Raw genomic sequence first — 19,435 nt, forward strand, 5'->3', positions numbered from 1 at the left:
TAATCTCATCTAATGGCTCTAAATATTCCTCAAATAATTCTCTTCTACTTATTATTTAACTCCACCAATTAATTAAATTAACTCCACTAAAATAATTCCTCATTTATTTCTTAATATACCACATTAGACAATATTCATTTAATACATAAACTCTCCAATAATATTCATGAAATATTTTCTACCCGCCTAAATCATGCAAACATGCTCCAAAAATAGTAAATAAAATATTAAATATGCATAGTAATTTTTCCGGACTAAAATAATACCAAGTTCCGGACTGATGGTACTATTCACAGACCGGTAAATCACTATTATCGACACTAAAAGAAAATCAGATTGTTACATCTATAATTTATTTAACAAAAAAGCGTAAAAATTTACAACAAAACTAAAAATATAAGGAGGGACTGTCACAAGAGACAAGAATCAGCCCATTTCCGTATCTACATGCTTGACTTTGTGTTTTAATTGAAAGAAGGGAAGAAAATCTTAATGGCGAAAGAGAGAGAGAGAGGGGGCGGCGGTTACAACTCTATGCCCACACTTTTTTTTCTACCACTTATATACATTTTCTTTTTAGTTTTATATGTACAACTTTTATTATTTATTATTTGTCTATATTTATATATTTATGCAGGAATAACATTTTGGAGTAATTTAATTATTTTCACCTTATTTTTTGTTTTTGGCAAAACAAAATGGTTTGGAAAAAAAAATATAGTTTAAAATTTGGATATTATGCTATCAAAAAAATTACATAAAATTATAATCCATTTAGATATCTTAAATTTGACATGATAAAAGAGGAGGTACAAAAAAATATCAATTTGACATCTAAAATTATTATGAAATAACAAATTTGGATATGAAAATTTTAGTCAATACAAAAATTACTGGACCTTAAATATCTGATTTTTAAATTTAAAAATTAATAATTCTAAAAGAATTAATACTTTTAATTACTAATGAAACTTTACTAAAATACTTTTAATTACCGCGCGCATTACAACTAGACCAATTAAAATAAATTTCCGATTTATTTTCATCGGCGTATTAGATAATATGTATACTTAATCATCATATCTTATCAATTAAAAAATTTTATCAACTGAAAAAAGTTGCAAATTCCCTTTTATGTATAGATTTAGTGCACTATTATTTTAATCTATTCAAATAAAATAAATAAGAGATAATAGTATATAAAAATATATTTTGAATCTCAAATATTATTATTAATAATTAAAATTTATTTAAAATATTTTCAATTATTTTTATTTAAAAATAAAAAATTTTCAAAATAATAATATAATTCAATAATAATATTAATTTAAAAAAATATATAAATATTCGTATGCGAAATGCCAATAAGGCCTAGTTATGATATAATTTAGAGCCCCTTGTGTATTTTAACAAATAAACCCTATAAGTTTAATAGAGTTCTAGTTAGTAGATTTTGGATGAAATACATAAATATACCTCTGTACTTTACAGAAAAAACCTTATGGTACCCGTAAATTTTGCGAGTGACCTATTATGTATCTAAAGTTACGAGTTTTGCTACTATCATATCACTCTTTATACTGTTTAAGTCCGCCGTCAAATCCCAGGACTCAACTCTCGATAGGCGATGGAAACTGCCAAGCTGGAGTACAGTAGGGGCAGAAGGAATTTTCAGTGGAGTGGTGAAATGCGTGGAGATCGGAAAGAATACCAACGGCGAAAGCACTCTGCTGGGCCGACACTGACTACTAATTTTTTTTTATATTTTTGGTATTTATGTGCAAAATATTCACTTAACATATGGTTAGTATAATTTTTTAAAATAATAATTTTCATATTTTTTTAACTATCTAATAAATATTTAATTGATTTAATTTTAGAAACTTAAATATTTAATAGAATAATTTTTAAAAGTTAATATTAATACAATTTTATAAATTGAAATGTTCAACTCATTAGAAATAAAAGTTAAGGTGACACGGTTTTTTTTTTTTTTTTTTTTAACCTAAGGTATAGTTATGAATTTATGCATTAGGCAGTAGATTTTGTTCTAAAGGGGAGAGGACAATTCGGTCATTCCAGGTGTGACCAACACTATAACCCGCAAACGAGGAGAGATGAGTCCCTGAACATGGCATTTAACCGATTCGTTTTCTATTATTCCTCGGCCTCGGTTAACCATCTTCCCTTGCCTCCGCTTCGCATTCTTTCGAAGTCTACATTGCCTTTCCTGATCTACCCTCATAAATTATCCAAATTTTCCAAGCTGCCACTTTCATCCCATAACCCTGCAATAATCACTAGGACTCTGTGTCTATCATCACCATTATCATCCATGGAATCTTCTCCAGAAGGTTATAGAAGAAATGTGGGTATTTGCCTGATCAATCCATCTAAAAAGGTAATTTTATATCTTATTTGTATATTATATGTGTGTATTGAATATAAAAATTCTCAATTTTTTTTGGATCTGTCGACTGTGCAGATATTTGCTGCTTCAAGGCTGGATATACCAAATGCCTGGCAAATGCCTCAGGTGATCTTAAAATTTCTCTTCTCTCATGGATTTGATTGTTTTCATTTGGTTTCTGTTCTTGTCATTTTTATCAATTTGAAGTCATCTTCGGCTTTAGATGAACAAGAAAACTAAAGATTATGAAATTCTGAAGCTTTGAGAAGTTAGAAGGAGTTGTACTGGGCAGTTTAATGCTCAAAAGCATTTGGAAAGCGCTTTGGCCTATTGCCTAGAAGTAAATATTGTGCAACACATCCAATTTGGAAAATTTATTAGTAGTTGGTTTCTGCTGTTTCATTTTGAAGGGGAAGCTGACCCTTTTTTATCTATTTGATTTGATTTTAAACATTAGATTATGATTCTTGTTGCTTAAAATTTAAGAAAAACACAAATTAGTGCTGGCGTTCTCCTTTTCGTGAATTATTTTGATTGAATATCTGAAAATTAGAAGGACTTCAACAATGATTCCTTGCTGCTTTCCAGCAGAGCTATGGTTTGAAGCAAGCCTTGTTAGTATTAGTTTCCTTTGGTTGTATAACATTCTTAAAGTTCACACTTTCTTTCCAGAAGTTGTAGTTCTTTTTTCAAGATGTTAATGGTGCTTCATACAACTATATGATACAGGGAGGTATAGATGAGAGCGAAGATCCTAAAACTGCAGCCATCAGGGAATTAAAAGAGGAGACTGGGATTAGCTCAGCAGAAGTTCTCGCGGAGGTTTGCTTTGCATTTCTTCTTTACTTTTTTCAGCTTTTCAGAAGTTCAAAAAATTCTGTTGTACTATGGGAAGAGTGGGAAAGGAAGGATGATTTTAAAGGAAGATTTTATTTCAAGAAAATTATGTAGCAGTTCACAGTTCTCGCATAATGTGATACCATTGATTGACTGTAACAACCTGAGTTCTATCCAGCTCACAAAAATTTCCATTTTACAGTTTGTAAATGATTTTTTTTTTATTTACTTTTTGATATTTTCACCAAATATCTACAAATTATTTTTCCCAAATTTTTTCATTATCTGTTCTGTACTTTTGCCTTGCCCTTCATATTATTCTCAAATGGCTTTATTCTTTAGAGGAAGACTATACAAATAACATTATATCTCTAAGTAGCAAGAAATTCATCCAAATAGCTTTATTTCTAGTTACAAGTTATATGTGCTGCTTTGGTCTTTCCTACAGATCCAACTTAATCAATCATGCTATTTTCGTATGCCTTTTTTTCTCACTGTTTCCTTGTATTCCTTAATTTCAGCTACTACGGAACTTGTATTAGTTTTGATTGGTCATACTAAAATAAATTTTCATAGTATTGTTCAATGTTATGTAGTTTCCCATGGATAAACAAATAAGAAATCATGAATTCTTTGTCCCATGGTTAATACAATTTTAATTTGACTTGATTTAATTTTTAGCATCACTAGAGTAAATTATCTCTTCTATGCTAAACAGAGCTCTCAACCTCTCTATTTTTGCATATGTATATGGATGTATGTGTTTTTGGTTGCTATCTAAACAATACCAGAATTATCGGTGCTTTTTCTGGGTCACTTAAAGATTTTTGTGTTTAATTTGCATCTATGTTTAACTCTTATATTATTATTCTGTCCAAGTCACAATAGGTGGCTAAAAATTCTTGTCAAGTATTACTGTCTCATTTCATCCACTGAATTTATTGTGCAGGCGCCTACTTGGTTGACTTATGACTTCCCACCTGAAGTTAGGGAAAAGCTGAAGCAACAATGGGGATCTGACTGGAAGGGTCAAGCTCAGAAGTGGTAAGTATATGGATATAACCCATATGTAATAAGATCCATGAAGCAATATCTACACTTGATAGAGTTAAGTTTGATGAAATTAAGACAAGTCTTGACATAATTAATTTGATCTCCTTAAATTTATGATACAACTTTAGCCCATATTCAAATTAAAGAAAAAAAATTATGTCTAAAATATACATTCTGATTAGTCTATTAAACTTGCAAATTTAAACACAGGTTTCTTCTTAAATTCATTGGGAATGAGGAAGAGATCAATCTTTTGGGTGATGGCACTGAAAAACCTGAATTCGGCGAGTGGTCATGGATGTCACCAGAACAAATACTTGATCTTGTGGGTATATGTCTCTTTTTTTTTGAATGCATGTGGCTATTTGAAATCAAGTGTTCATATGAGCTTGAACTCTGCATGACCTCGCCCTTCTTATGGGGAGAGGTTGAAGAAATCAAGTTCTCGTATGAATTAAGGTTCTCCCATAGCTCTTCGTTGGAATTTATTTTTATATGCAATAATTTCAACCATTGGATTTGAGAAGATTTAAGTTGCTTGTGAGATAGAAACCTAAAAAGTAATTGGTAATTTGATATTTTTAAATTGAACAATTGATTTGAATAAAAAGAATCCAAAACTTGAAAACTATAACTTACATAAGCTCAAGGTATCAACAGCTGTTCGTTTTAGGCCTTGTTTGTTTCATGGAAAATAACTTATCACTGGAAAATATTTTCTCAAGAAATGCTTTCCTTGGACAACATTTTCCGAGAACTCATTTTCTTTCTTTTTTTTTTTATTGTAATATCAAAATTTTTTAGAAGATATTAAAACTTTCATGTTATAGACTATACAAATGTTTAAACTAAAAAATTTCATTTGTATTGATTTTATTATTAAGTATGAGAAAAAATATATAAAAAAAAGTTTTAAATTATGGTGGTTGATGGTGGTTGTGTTGGTTGGCAAGGATAGTAATGATAACCGTTAGTAAAGGTAGATTTCTAGATGTATGTTTATATGCTTTCCTTTCATTATAGTGTGTTTTTCAAGGTTCGGGAAATGAAATAACTTCCTCTTCTGGAAAAGGAGAAGAGCTTGTTTTTCCTTTGACCCATAAATTATCTTCCACTTGATCCATAAGTTATCTTCCACAAATCAATTTTCCTGGATAACGCTAGAAAATATATGAAAAAAAAGCTTGTAGATAAATATTGTATGCGGAACAAATGAAGCCTCCGTGTATTATTTTTTAAAGGACTGTCAGGTGAGGTGCAGGTCCCTTCATATATCTCTATCTCAGAGCTAGTTAAATATTATTGTAATTTTTTTGGGCTAGTTAGGACTTAATTAATTCTTGGGTGAAAGTTTTGCTTTTCTAAAATTAGTAAACTAGTTAGAAGTTATATTTAAGTAGCTTAAATGTTTGAATGGTGTTATCAAACATAGTTATTGAAGGCGTGCCTTACTTAAGGTCCAATGGCTTGCGCCTCGACAATACTCTTACAAGTGACCTCACTCAGGCCATTGCCTCTAGGTAGAGGTGTGTGCCCTTCTGTGCTCTTCTGTGCTTTAGGCTCAACAAAGCACGCCTTTCTATTTTATTTTTTGGAACAAGTTACCTAGGGTTGTCTTTTAATATAAAACTATCAAGCTAGCATATCTTTACCTAAATAAATAAATAAAGAAATAGAATGCAGCGCCAAAACCAGGGATGTGCTTTGTGATCCAGCCTTCTCCATCTAGTACTCACCTCTTGCAATCCAGTCTTTAGCCAATAGCCATTCTCAGATATGCCTCTCTCAATTTTCTTCTTATATTTGCTTTTTGTTGTCTACTTTTTATTTGGGAAAATTATAATCTAGTCCCTATATTTTGTGTTAAAAGAAACTACTTTGTCTCTCTCTTTTTAAGAGTAGACTACTTTACCTCTATTTTGCTACTAGTATACTAGTTTTCCTTCTATCCATTTTTGTACCTTTAATGTTAAATATCTAATGTAAAGACAAAAAGTCCCTTTCTTAACAAACCACTTGTATCAAAATAACTATTAACAAGAAGAAAAGCCACATTGAGCTATAGAATGAATCCGCACTAACACAATCAAGAAAACATTGACAAGAATTGATTAACTCAAATCTCAAACAGCAACTTCATCATAGACTATTAACAAGAAGAAAAATTAACATTGTGCAACTGTTTCTCTGTGAGAAAATCAAACCCAAAAAAATTCAACAACGAGTTCAGTTATTTCTCAAGATCATATGGATCGCTGAACAATAAGTTTTGAAAGTTAAAAACAAAAATATTCTTTCCTAGTGAATGCTAAAATCAATTAGAATTGAAATACTGGAAAATCGTCTTATTTATCAGATAGACTAAGGAATTGTTACTGAAACTAATTATGGATATTATATGTTAAATATTATTATTATAAATATTTGAATTAAGTAACAAGTAAAAAATCACCATTTCTTTTACATTACAAAAAAGGAATTGTTACAAAAATGTGTTAATAAAATAAAATCCTTAATTAAAGAAAAAAATTAAAAACCAAAAAAGAAAAATCTTCAATTTGGGTTTTTGGATAAAATAGAATTACTAAAAATAAAACAAATTAAGCTAAAAAACAACAATCGCAATAGGCAATGACAATAGATATGAAGAAGATGGTGGTGTTAGTGAAAAAGCAAAAAATCCCAAATACCACATACAGAGGAGATAAGCAGATTAACAAAAAAAAATAAAAATAAAAATAAAAGACAACTGCTTTTTGACTAAACTCTTTGAACCCTGCCATTTTTATAGCCTCCAAGAAAATTGATCTCCTTGAAATCTCTTTCGAGTAAATTTCTTCATGGATTGCATCTGGATAGTAGAGTTTTGCTAGACTTCAATGTGGTTTTTCAAAGAGATGGAGAGAGTAACGAGAGATAGAGAGAGGATTCGTCAATTAAGGGTTTAGAAAATAGGAAAGGAAATAGAAGAAAAGCCAAAAAGAATGGAAAGGGATTTTTTTTTTTTTTTTGAAGGGTATTTTAGTTATAAAATTTGTCTCTCACTCTTGAGCAAGGTTTTGTGGTTTGACAAACAGACAAACTTCAAAAAAAAAAAAAAAAGAAAAAAAAAAAAGAAAAAACGGAAATGAACGGAAGAACAAAGTGGTACAAGGGTTGCAAAACCGAGGGATAAATAGTCTATTCTTAGAAGAAGAGGAACAAAGTTGTTATTTTTGACAAATACAGGGACAAGATTATAATTTTCTATTTGTATTTTTTCATATTCTTGATTCTAGTCTTTTGTATCTTAACTCCAATATCTTAAAATATAAGTCGTCATGTTGCCAATTTTTTTTTTTCTGATTTACGTGTGTGTTTTTCCATGTTTTTCTTTTTCTTTTTTCTTTTTTCTTTTTTCTAAAACATAATTTCAGATTTTTTTTTTATTTTATTTCTTTATGTTTGCACCTCACCTCGCTCAAGCACGTGTCTTCGCCTGAAGGCTAGTGCCTAGGCTCCAGTAACTTTAGTGAACCTTGCACCTTTAACCACTATGTTATCAAACACTACCTTACTCTAATACAAATTAATTCATTATAATTGTTAAACAATTGAATTACATAGGTTTAAGTTGCAGCTATTGCTCAGACAATATTTGTTTTTTAGAAAGTTTCGGTCTGTTAGGCTGTTTTTTTTAAGTAGCAACTATCACAATTGCACCCCTGGCTCTCCATTGCTGTCAGTCCCAAGTTAGGGTGCACATTGATGGAGGGCCAAGATCATATTTCGTGCGGTCACTGAACACTAGAAACTTTTATTCAGTCCCATGTTCAAAATTTGGATTTATATGGACTCAATTTCTTCCTTGGCCTTCTCTTGGAGTTTATATGGACTTAAGTTTTACTTGACAGGTCTCCCAACAAGATATTTGATAATTTTTTGTGTTCAATTGCTATATTATGATTTCTTTTCTCTCTCCATTCTGTTTATTGCAGGCTGTAGATTTCAAGAAACCTGTTTACAAGGAAGTTTTGGCAGTTTTTGCTCCTTATCTTGAGTAAACTTGTGCGGACATGTTGACTGTCTCTTAAGTCATGATGTTTGGCATCATAGCTCTTGGATGCATGTAGAATATTTCCTAAGGATCTGTCATTGCTGAAGGAATCAGAGGTTTACTTCTATCCCAACGTAGGCTATATGCTTATGTTGGTGATATTTTTGTAAGAAATCTGCAATCTGTTTAGCTTCACCTGTGCTTAATGATCTCACTGACCATAACCAGGGAAATCAATGTAGTAAATATTTTTGGTATGGATGTCAAGGCAAGTTCTGTAGTGTAGAATTTGAAATGTACATTTCATGCAATATACCAAACAATGTCATTTCCTTCATTGATTTGCTTTACTGCAGACGAAATTTCTATTACTCTGTTTTGGAAGTCAACTGTAAAGATGATAAGTTGGGTTCTGGTATGCAAGAGTTTGGGGTGTGTTTGGTATGGTAGTTTGAGTTGCTATTGGGAAAAAACATTTTATTAGAAATATTAATTAGAGGTTGTTAAAGTTTATTTTTAAAGTGATTTGCAAGAAAAAGAAGCTGCTTTGAGATTTCCAGCAAGTTTCAAGTTCGAATTTGTATTTCCAAGTGAAATTGTACAAGGACTAGGAGGGGTTATAGGAAGGACTTGTTAATAGGGTTATTAGGCTTAACAATTTTCATTCAAGCCCCAAACTTCTGAGGGTAGAATGTAAGGTCAGACTAAGAATTAAATGTCAATGCAAGATCAATCAGTGAAATGCGGAGTTTTTCCACGAAAAAACAGGTGTTTCGAAATTTAATGAAATATAGACAGAGACAGGATTTGCTCAATCAAGTAATTCAATCAATAATTCATGATATGCCTGAAGTCTTTGTTGTACAAGCAGCAAATTGCAGGAGTTCAAATCATTTTATCAAGAACATTATGTATATGGTCTGTGACAATACCCGCAACAACCTCGGGAGAAAACCTTCTAATCATGTCTTCCCTTGTCCGCCTGCCTTTAGTTTTGGCTTCCTCGACATTAGTCATCACTCGCCTCATCAAAAGCTGAAGCTTATCAAAGAAAGGTTTTGCCCAGGATGCCCCCTTTGAGAGGTCCTTCCATAACTTGAGTCATTCTATCCACAGGCAATGGATAGCTATTCGCCTTGGTCAGATATTCTATCGACCATGACCAATTTGGGGCAATGACTGGCAAAGAAATAGACATACCCTCCACAAGAGGCCTCCCTCACCCTTTGTTAGGATTTCTAGTTAGGGATCGGGTCACAGGACGATGGTCAGAAAAATCTAAATCTATTAGCTTTGACTTCCCTTTGCTCTTGTTTGGATTCTTAGGTCGACCTATTTTGAATATTAATTCAGTTCGATAAAGGGAGATTGAAACTTTAGAGTTCGATGGAAGACAACTCCGATCTCTTGTTTTTGGTTGAATTATGACTTATGTTTTATTACTGCAACTGCCCCATAAATAGGCAAGGCTTCTTACAAAAATAGAAGTCATATTTTGTGGGATTCCTAATAAAAGTAAACTTCCTAACGAGAATAAAATTCCTAATGAAAATAAACTACCCAAACAGCAGTTTTTTTGAAAAAGGAAATAACTACCAGCTAAGGAAATTAACCCAACCCAGCCCACGAATGCATCAACAACACCCTTCCCCTCTTGATGAAAGAACGAATGCATTGGCTGCCTTGTACATTCTTGGCAAATCAATTTGACCTACGTGGGCATGAATCACATAAATAGAAGGCCACCCATTTTCTAGTTTTTCTAGGATATCAGAATCCTCAACACCACAGTCTTGTTCCCAAAATCTCTATCCCAATGATATGGATTTGTTAACAAATGCAAAGCAACACCATCAATCACAGAAAATTCTTCGAAAAGCTTTCAGCAACACATCCCATCCTTTCCTATACTCCCACTTAAACACACTCAAAAACACAAATTCCTTCTTAGAATTTCTTGTGCCTAAAAATCGGATTTCCCACTGAAGCAAGAACTAATGGCTTATATTTAAATGGATCAAAGAAGTCAACTTCAATAGGCTGAACTAAATTGACGACCTTGGATTGATCAACCCCACTCTGTACAAATGTAGATACATGAAACTTAGAAGGAAGCCAAACATCATCCATTCAATTACACTGCCTTACATGTTCAGCGTTCACTCCATCACTCTCAAACATGGTTCTACCAATTATAGACATAAAATCTTTTTAACCAGTTGGTGGACAAGGAAAGGTTTCAAACAATGGAGGGTACCAAGCACAAGGCTCACTATGACATATCACAGTGGTCTCATTCATTTTACACTCCATTCTATGAAGTTTAAATGCCAAGTTCCTAATATGAAGGGGCAAACCTACCCAGAACTCCAAAGATTCTAACTCCCCATATTGCTCGATTTTTAATCGAAATCTTGATTCTTTCATATGTTCATTAAGGACTAAAATATAAGATCAAGCTTCTGAGCTATACCCACCACGTGAAAGGAAGGGACCATTCATAAAACACAGTAGGACCGGAATATAAATTAGATTTGGTGTTAGGGTTTTAGTAGGTTTCTTAAGAAGATGAAAAAGCCTTAGAAATTTGAGAAGAAAAGAGGGGTGTGAAGTGAGAATTATTGATTTTATGCGGTTGGTTTAGTGAAACTAAATGAGATTGCTAAAAATAGAAATAAAATTGAAGATAAGTAAAATAGAAAGGATCTTGCTTTTATTGTTTGATTGGGTTGTGGATGGTTATGGCAACGAGAATCCATATTACAACAGATTTTAGATGCAATATTAAAATGTATAAAACCACAATTCATCACCTTCATCATCTATACTCATTATTCTCTCACTCTTGCAACATAGGATACTACCCGATGACATAATGAATGGTTTCTTTAGCATTGATGAATGGTTTCTTTAGCATTGTGGACCTTTCCTACAAAGCCGAAGCTAAATTAGCCATAGCGTCTGGAACCTTATTGTTCACACAACTTGTATTAGTAAAAGTCACTTTTTTGAAGTTCTAAATTATAATATGCATATAGTCAATGTAGCATGCTCGATTACTAGCTTTAAATCACCAAGTACTTCCATGTCTTCTGCTTTAACAACAATTAAAGCTTCTAACCCAAATAAATAGGCTTCATATTTTACCATGTTATTAGCAACTGCAAACCGTAGCTTCTTGAGAATCGAAATCGGGATAACCTCAACTTATGGGGATTCCAATACAACGCCTACCTAGGCCGTTTGTGTGGGCTGATCCACCTAATTAAGCTTCTATCTTTTCTTTTCTATTATACATAGATGTTCATACGAGAAATCAATCTCCCACTATTCAATGTCTTTTACTGGATGTGCTGCTAAGAAGTTAGTGACCGCTCTTTATTTGATGGTTTTCTTTGTAGCGTACTCGATACTTAATTTAACAATATGATTAGCCATATTGCAAGTTTCCCACAAGTGCTGGAGTTCCATGTAAGTACTTGACTGTCTGATTTTTTTTTTTAATAACTTGAGGATTTGAGCACATAATATAGACAATTTTAAAATAAACCTACTGATATATTGGAGTTTTTTCAAAAATTTTCGAAATTACTTTACTGTCTTAGGTGACTCCATCTCTTGAATTGCTTTGATCTTATTTGGATTTACTTCCGTTCCTTTTGGTCCAAAAATGAACCCTAGTACTTTCCTTGAAGTTACCCTGAATACAAACTTCTTCAGGTGCAACCTTAGTGTAACGTCCTAATTTTTCTGAATTATGAATAGTAACTTATTGGGTTGTGAATAATAACACTCGATAGGGAATTGGTATTTTTTCGACTTGAAAATATTATTTTTCATAATTAATATTTTTAGAATTTATTTTGATCCATGCATTCATAGTTTTGATGGGTAGAAATTAAGTTATAATTTTATTAATAGAAACTAAGTAATTAATGAATAGTGTTTTTAGAAATTAGAAAAATTGGAGATTAATATTATTGAATGAGTTTAGTAAGTTGTGTGGCGTTAAATGTAATTTATAGAAGATTTTAGAGGATTGGATCTTAGCCCTTGGATCTTGGAAAAGAGAATTGATCTTGGCCATTGATTCAACAACTTCATGTAGAAGTAGTTGAATATTTACAAAAATGTCACCTCACATTTTCCTAATGAATTATTCATGTTTGCTATGGTTAATTTAAAACATATAATTCAATTGAATTCTACATAATCATGTATGAAATAAATTCATAATTAAAAAATCATTTATTTTTGTTTTCTAAAATATCCTTGAAATAAAATTAAAAAAATAAAAAGAAAATATTTTCTAAAAAAATAAAAATTTTAAATGATTTTGGTCAAATTTGATAAAATAAATAAGTAAAATAAGTAAAATAATTGAAAAATTCACTTTATAGAAGGAGAATGGTACTTTTGTCATAAAAAGTTGGGTTGCTTAGTTTTGTTGAATTCATTTGGAAGCTCTACCTATTTCTGTGGGATTTAGTGTAGCTATGTTTAATTCCATGGAATTGAATTTTTAGAATTGAAATCTATATTTTTTTTTTCCTTTCAAACACAAAAATGTGGATTTCTAAATGAATTTCATAAAAATTTATAGACTTCATTTGTTTCAAACGAGGGATTAATCTTCAAAGTTAATTGCTTAGTTTCAATTTGAGCGAGTCAAATCAAGAGAGTTCTTATAGAAAAATGCAAAGAAAAAGAGGAGAAAATAAAAGAGGAGAAATAACAAGATAAGAAAAAGAAAGAAAAAAGAAGAGAAGGTGAAATTATTATTTCAAGGATATTTTAGAAAATGAAAATAAATTATTTTTCAATTATGAATTTATTCATACATGATTATGTGGAATTCGATTGAATTATATGTTTTGAATTAACTATAGCAAACATGAATAATTCATTCACAAATGAATTATCCTAGAATTCATTTACAAATGAATTCCATATTTTGAATTCATTTATACCATCACCGCACCTTCGGGAAGCTAATCAACAATATTCTCAGCAGCCATGAGTTACGAGAAGGAGGAATAAAAGAGTATGGAGAGGGAAGAAGGTTCTTTTCAAAGTTTATGTAGAAATGTTACTTTCACCTTTTATATAACTAAAAGGCTTTGAGCCCAACTTTGGTCCATGGCCCAAAATGGATTGAGGTCCACTTGCTGCAACCAGCTCTTATACTTAGCCAGCAATCCACTAATGGCTCACCGACCAAGCAGGGGCATTACCACTGGCCATAGGTAATTCCCATCCTAACATGTAAGATTACCTCATTTTCCGTGCCATGGCACTTGTAACACCTTGATTTCTGGATCTGTGAGTGATAGCTTGATAGATTGATAGTTAGTACCAAATTAGGATTTTGCTACTATTTTAAATCTTGAAGGGTTACTTGTTAATTGATTATGTTTTAATGTGTGAATCATGCATTGCATATAGGGTTTCCATTAATTGGATATTTGAATTAAATTATGATTTCAATTGTTAATTTTAGATTGATTTGAATTATGTTTTGAAATTGGGAAAAAACTATTGGTTTTGGCTGATTTTGATTGGTTTTGACTGATTTTGATTGATTTTGACTAAAGGCTTTCAATTAAATGATTTTAACCTATTTAAATTGATTTTAACTTATTTTAATTATAACAAAGTAAATTTTTAATTGCAAAGCCAATTTTGCATGGGCTAAGGGTCTACTTTGTAATTAATAAATAAATATATAAAATAAAATAAAAGTTAAACCTAAAATACATAAGTCGTAGCCTCCCTTTTGTTTTTCAAGCGCCCACTTTTCTCTTTTTCTCTCAAAGTGACCGAAGCCTCTCTCCCCATTCTCTCTATTAATTTTCTTTGATTCTAACAAAACACTAAAAAAAACAAGACTTAATTATTGAGTGGGGTTTCAATTAAAGGAGATTTTAACATTCAATTGGTGTTCTCCACAAGAATAGGCTTCAAAACCTGTAAGTGTCTGTAATGGATTTACTTTCCATTTTTAAAATTAAAAGTTGCATTCATGGTTATTGATCAGGCAGATTAAGAATAGTCATGAGTTACATTATTTTGATGGTTATTTTTGTTAATTGATTTAGAGAAGCTTGAACCTTCAAAGAGTGTGAAAGGCAAAAAAAAAGGCTTAATTGGATGCAATTGAGCTTTGAATCGCACAATCAAAGGTTAGTGCTTAACAAATATATGAATGTTTTCTTTGGTTTTGCACAATTTGCAACCAAGGGTTTATGTAATTGAATTGGGGGTTTTTATGAATTTGATTGTATTGATTGAATTTCCTTATGTGAATGTAATATGTAATGTTCCTTGAGTGTCTCTACTCTTATTTAGCATGTTTGAAAGTGGTTTTAAGTGCTAATGTTTGTTTCTTGAGAGCAATAATTGATTTGGCACGTTTAAAGGCTTTAAAAGAGTGAAATCTCGTAATTGGAAAACCCAGATTACACAGCCGTGTTGCATGACACACCCAGGCCATGTAGTCTATTGACTTGCGAAATGTGGCCTGCTGACACGACCATGTCATAGAACACGGCCTGGTCTTGGATTCCATTGTATCTCACTATGTAACTTTGTATTTTTTACCTTCTAATGATGACTAAACACCCTAGATGCATGCCCAATATGTCTTTGATATGGTTCTCTTTAGACTCTTCTCTAATTGAGATTAAAACATCATATAAAAAAAAAAGAATAAGATATGAACATGTTTAATTGATTTTAATTGGAAATTTTTACCTAATTATACTTATCAATATGACCTGAGGGTTAAATGTAAGTTTGGATGAGGCAATTGAGTTAATCAGGATTTAGTATTGGATTACGAAATCAAATTTTGGAATTTGGTTAATTGTTTAGGGTTTGATGAAATTGATTGTTCTAATGTTCTATTAATGTCAAATGATATGCATTGCATGACTACATGATGGAATGAACTTACCTAGTCTACTTTATATAATAGGCCAATCCTATGCTAAGATATTTGTTTGATTTTTATATGTTATGAGCTAAGGTATTTTATTATATGATGCCTAATGAAATATAAATGTATTGAATAATATTGTCATGATTAGGGTTTATGGTTGCACATTAATGAATGAAACTTTATGAAGACATGATCTAGAATAAGCATGCATAAGATTTATGCAAGAATAAAGTTGTGAATAGCTTTGATGGGTGAAGTGAAACATTTATGAGTCAATACATGATCTTAAGTGCTAAGGAATGACACATTGTTTGATATATGACTATGTGTGTTGCCTAATTAGTCCTAACTAAGTAATTAGATGTGTAATTATTATATTCGGTGCTTGAATTAAGGAAATGGATGTATGATTGTATAATTAAATGATTAACTAAATGAGTAATAACTTTAATTGGAAGAATGAGATATGTACGCTAAACTGGAAGTGTGGACCAAACCATATAGGTTATTGTTTATCATAGTCTAACTATTGTTAATTGATAAAGTATGATAATGTTGTTAGTAATTAGTTTAATTGGACATACAAAAAGTTTGATTAGCAGTGAATGTTAAAGTAAGGAGTTAGGTCTAGTCTTAAATTTGAGGATTTATCCTAATTGGACCTAATCGAGTAATTGAATGAGCATTATGTTTAAATGATGTCTAAATGGAATAATGGTAAGTTTACTTGCGTGATTGAAATTGACTTAGCTTAGGCTGAACCTATGCATGAGTCAAACAAAAATGTAATTAGGTTACTTAAGTCGGTTATAATGCATATTAGACTTAGTTATAAAGCTTAATTGACAATATGTGTGATCAATGAAGTGTTAAAAGTTAATCAGGGTTTTAAATTTAAAACCGACCAAAATTGTGGGTTAGATCATACTTACATAATTGTATCAATTGGATGTCTAAGTGTGAAATTGAGTATGGTATAATGCTAGTACTTGATTTATTTGAGAATTGGATGTTTCTAGCCTACTCACCTAGAATTGGCTGAATAGGCTTAAGTTGTTTAAATGTGGAAGTTTGATTGATACTTGATCATACTTGTTATTCAATGATTCGGAATGATTAAGTTGTTTGATATAATGTTTTAATGGTGAGAATAATTCTCCATACCTTATTTGTTAAATAGTTGAACCATGATGAATATGGTGCTAAAATGAGGTAAGTATATGAATTGATTAAGTACTTGAGCCTTGTATGATTGAATAACGATATTGATTCTATGAGTATGAACTGCTAATATGGTGAATATGTTATGAGTATTAAGACACATAGGGACCAATGAGTTTGTTCGTGTATAATTAGGTTCAAGACACAATCAGGTACGTCTAAGAATACCTATGATGCTATGTTTTGAACGTGTGAGATCATATCTGTACCTGAACTGTGATATGAGTATAACATTATAACTAAACATTTGGGCCTTTATTACGTACTTGGTTAAATAGTGGTATGAATGTGGATATACTAATATTGGTACATTGAGCATGCTACTAATTACTGGATTTGAGTTATGATCATATGCTGGATATAGGGTATCCCACTCAGGATGCGAACAAGCTCCATCAATCTATAGGCTTTTGCCTAATCTGTTTTGTTGGTTATTGAGCCATTTTGATTCTGAATTCTAATACCTATTTTGCTTGTGTTTCTTCCGAGTTACTAATAAGGCCTATAAATAAACGAATTAAAGTAATGTGATTGGTGTTATACAGTTATAGTATATGTTCTGAAAATATTCTGTAAAAATATATGTGTTCTGATAACATTCTGATATGACAATATGACTAATTATCCTGATATGGTGATACGCGCATTGGCTAATGCCTTTACGACGAGATTATACCACAAGTATTAACAAGTCGTACAAGTAGTTTATAAAATATCATATCCACAGGGATTAGAAGGATTAAGTGCCATAATCTTTTGAATACTTATCAGGAAGAATCAATAAAAGGGGTGAGTTATGCATAAATTAATAATAATGAAATAACAGGAAATTAAATAGCAGAAAATAAATGTTTGGAATTTAAATAAAATAAAAGTGTGCCAAAGTAAAGTGCGATAAAGTAAATTACAAGAAAATTAAAGAGCAGTAAAATAAAAGAGAAGAAATTAAAAGAAATTAAATAACATAGAATAAAAGTTAGTGGTTAGTGGTTAAAGGTTAGCAGCTAGAAGTTAGAGATATATATATATTTTTTTTCTTTTTAAATTTATAAATGAGAAAGTATTCTGGTGATGGATTGACCCATTACCATCCGAAAGTTAGTGAAAGCGAAGTAAGCACAGGTGATATTTTTTCTGAAGGGCAGAGTGTTTAGTTAGTTATCTCCTCTTTCGAGGTAGTCAATTATAACAATCGTATGACACCTTTCATACCTTGCATAAGTAATAAGCTTCCTCCTTTTAACACTAGCTTTATGCTATTTCTAGGTATAAAACCAATGCTCAATTTATATGGTTCCGGTGCTTGAACTTCATCTTTCGATCCTTTGCTCGCCTACCTACGTTAAGTAAATAAAGGGATCCGATTTTATTTACAAGCATCTGTCTTGCATAAATTGAATAAGAAATCTATATCACATTATAGATGATTCAATTTTTAATAAAGCCGCCCAAAATTCCGGGGGTAATAGATATTAATCCATCCCCAGAATGGATGGTTTACTCGCTCATTTTAGATAAAACAATGTAAACAACCAAGTAGTAATCCATATCTTTTATTAAGAGAAAAAGAACGGAGTTACAGAAAGGTTGTCCTTTATAAAAACAAAACAAAGAACATAAAGATAATAGATAATAATATAGGAGAATGATGGATCAGGTATGGCTTCTATTGAGTCTGAGGCTCTGTAGCACAACCTTGCTCTCTTGACCTCTGAGATTATGAACACGAAACTACGCTAAATATTTACAGAGTGATATACTATGTTCTAATTTTTACCTATTCTCTGTTGATGTAAGCTGTTATTTACGCTGTTATTTATAGAAATCAGATGCTTGGAGGCTACTCTTCTTTGCACAAATTGGCAAGTGGGGCTTAGTGGGCTGCGTCCAATCAGATTACAACTAAGCATGAGCAGTAGTTCAGTGAATGGAGACTTTTAGCCTTGGAACTGGTGTAGGCGCTCACTTGATTTGTCTTTGGTGCATATGAGATCACCTAAAACCTATATGAGACTGCTTGGAGTAATGTTTCATCCATAGGAGATCACCTGGATGGTCTTCTGGCCTTAGGAGATCGCCTTGTAACATCCCTTCCCGGTCCACCCGTAAACCCGAATAAACCGAGCCGAGACGCTACAAACTGGTTGACTGAATGAACTGACATGCTGAAATCATAATGTATAATGAATCTAATATCATGCTGAGATTGCTTATAGTAATAATGTACTGAATATTTACAAGACATGATACTAGTTACAAAATGGATTGGGCCCAACTGTGTGCCCTGTACATGCCATAAAAGAATAACAAAATGAGTTTCTACCCTGAAGACCGAGTCTTCTACAGATGAACGACAGCAGTTGTAAACGGACCCTCTACGGACTAGTCTCAAAACCTGCGAGTTAAACAGGTAACTCGCTGAGCAAATAAAGCTCAGTGGATATCTCAACATAAAACAACAATAAGCACACATATAAGCAAAAAGCATTATGTAAGCACATATAATCACACATAACATGCGGCTTTCATTTTAGCTTAATGATCTTTCTTACTGTTTATTTTACTGTATGATTCATGCAATAGCAAGTTAAAATATCTGTATGGCTCCATAAGGTTATAGTGAAACCGAAGTGATAAGATAAACTGTATGAAACTGTATGAATACTGTATGCTTGGCTGCTATGGCCTGTATAATCATATCCACTCAACGGCCTGTAGCCGGAGTTCCAAACTGTATGGGGCGCAGATCTACTATTCTATGTCGCGACATAGCCTTATCTACATGGTTTCTACCCAACCTCAATGGAGCTTCATATTAGCATATCAACAATGTAACACAATAGCACATAAATGGTTTTACAACTTCATAGTTCATCATATTGATTTGAGTTCACATCATATAAATACTTACATGTTGTTTTAATCCATGTTCTTATGT

The 19,435-nt window shown here is 31.8% G+C and overlaps 2 protein-coding genes across 3 annotated transcripts; one reads left to right on the plus strand and one right to left on the minus strand.

Annotated features, from left to right (window-relative positions):
• The first annotated feature begins 2,112 nt into the window (after positions 1–2,112).
• LOC105636087 (nudix hydrolase 26, chloroplastic) lies at positions 2,113–8,673 on the plus strand. 2 transcript variants are annotated; one of them, XM_020680089.3, is made up of 6 exons: positions 2,113–2,401; positions 2,486–2,536; positions 3,140–3,232; positions 4,197–4,291; positions 4,511–4,629; positions 8,278–8,673. In XM_020680089.3, exons 1-6 carry the CDS (start codon positions 2,132–2,134, stop codon positions 8,337–8,339), a joined length of 690 nt encoding a protein of 229 aa, XP_020535748.1. In that variant the 5' UTR covers positions 2,113–2,131; the 3' UTR covers positions 8,340–8,673. The 2 variants fall into 2 exon arrangements, with proteins under 2 accessions (XP_020535748.1, XP_012074647.1); XM_012219257.4 differs by having other exon boundaries at positions 2,116–2,401; positions 4,511–4,625.
• Positions 8,674–9,172: 499 nt separating this feature from the next.
• Positions 9,173–11,095, minus strand: LOC105636088 (UDP-Glycosyltransferase superfamily protein). The gene is given in 7 exon segments (XM_089723041.1): positions 9,173–9,401; positions 9,403–9,560; positions 9,979–10,116; positions 10,119–10,210; positions 10,212–10,303; positions 10,305–10,978; positions 10,981–11,095. Coding segments are annotated over 7 exon segments (1,449 nt in total). The 3' UTR covers positions 9,173–9,221.
• Between the last annotated feature and the right edge of the window lie 8,340 nt (positions 11,096–19,435).

The sequence above is a fragment of the Jatropha curcas genome, chromosome 6, assembly GCF_041381405.1.
Source record: "Jatropha curcas cultivar XTBG-Jc1 chromosome 6, XTBG_Jcur_1.0, whole genome shotgun sequence".
In the NCBI taxonomy this organism is placed as follows: Eukaryota; Viridiplantae; Streptophyta; class Magnoliopsida; order Malpighiales; family Euphorbiaceae; genus Jatropha; species Jatropha curcas.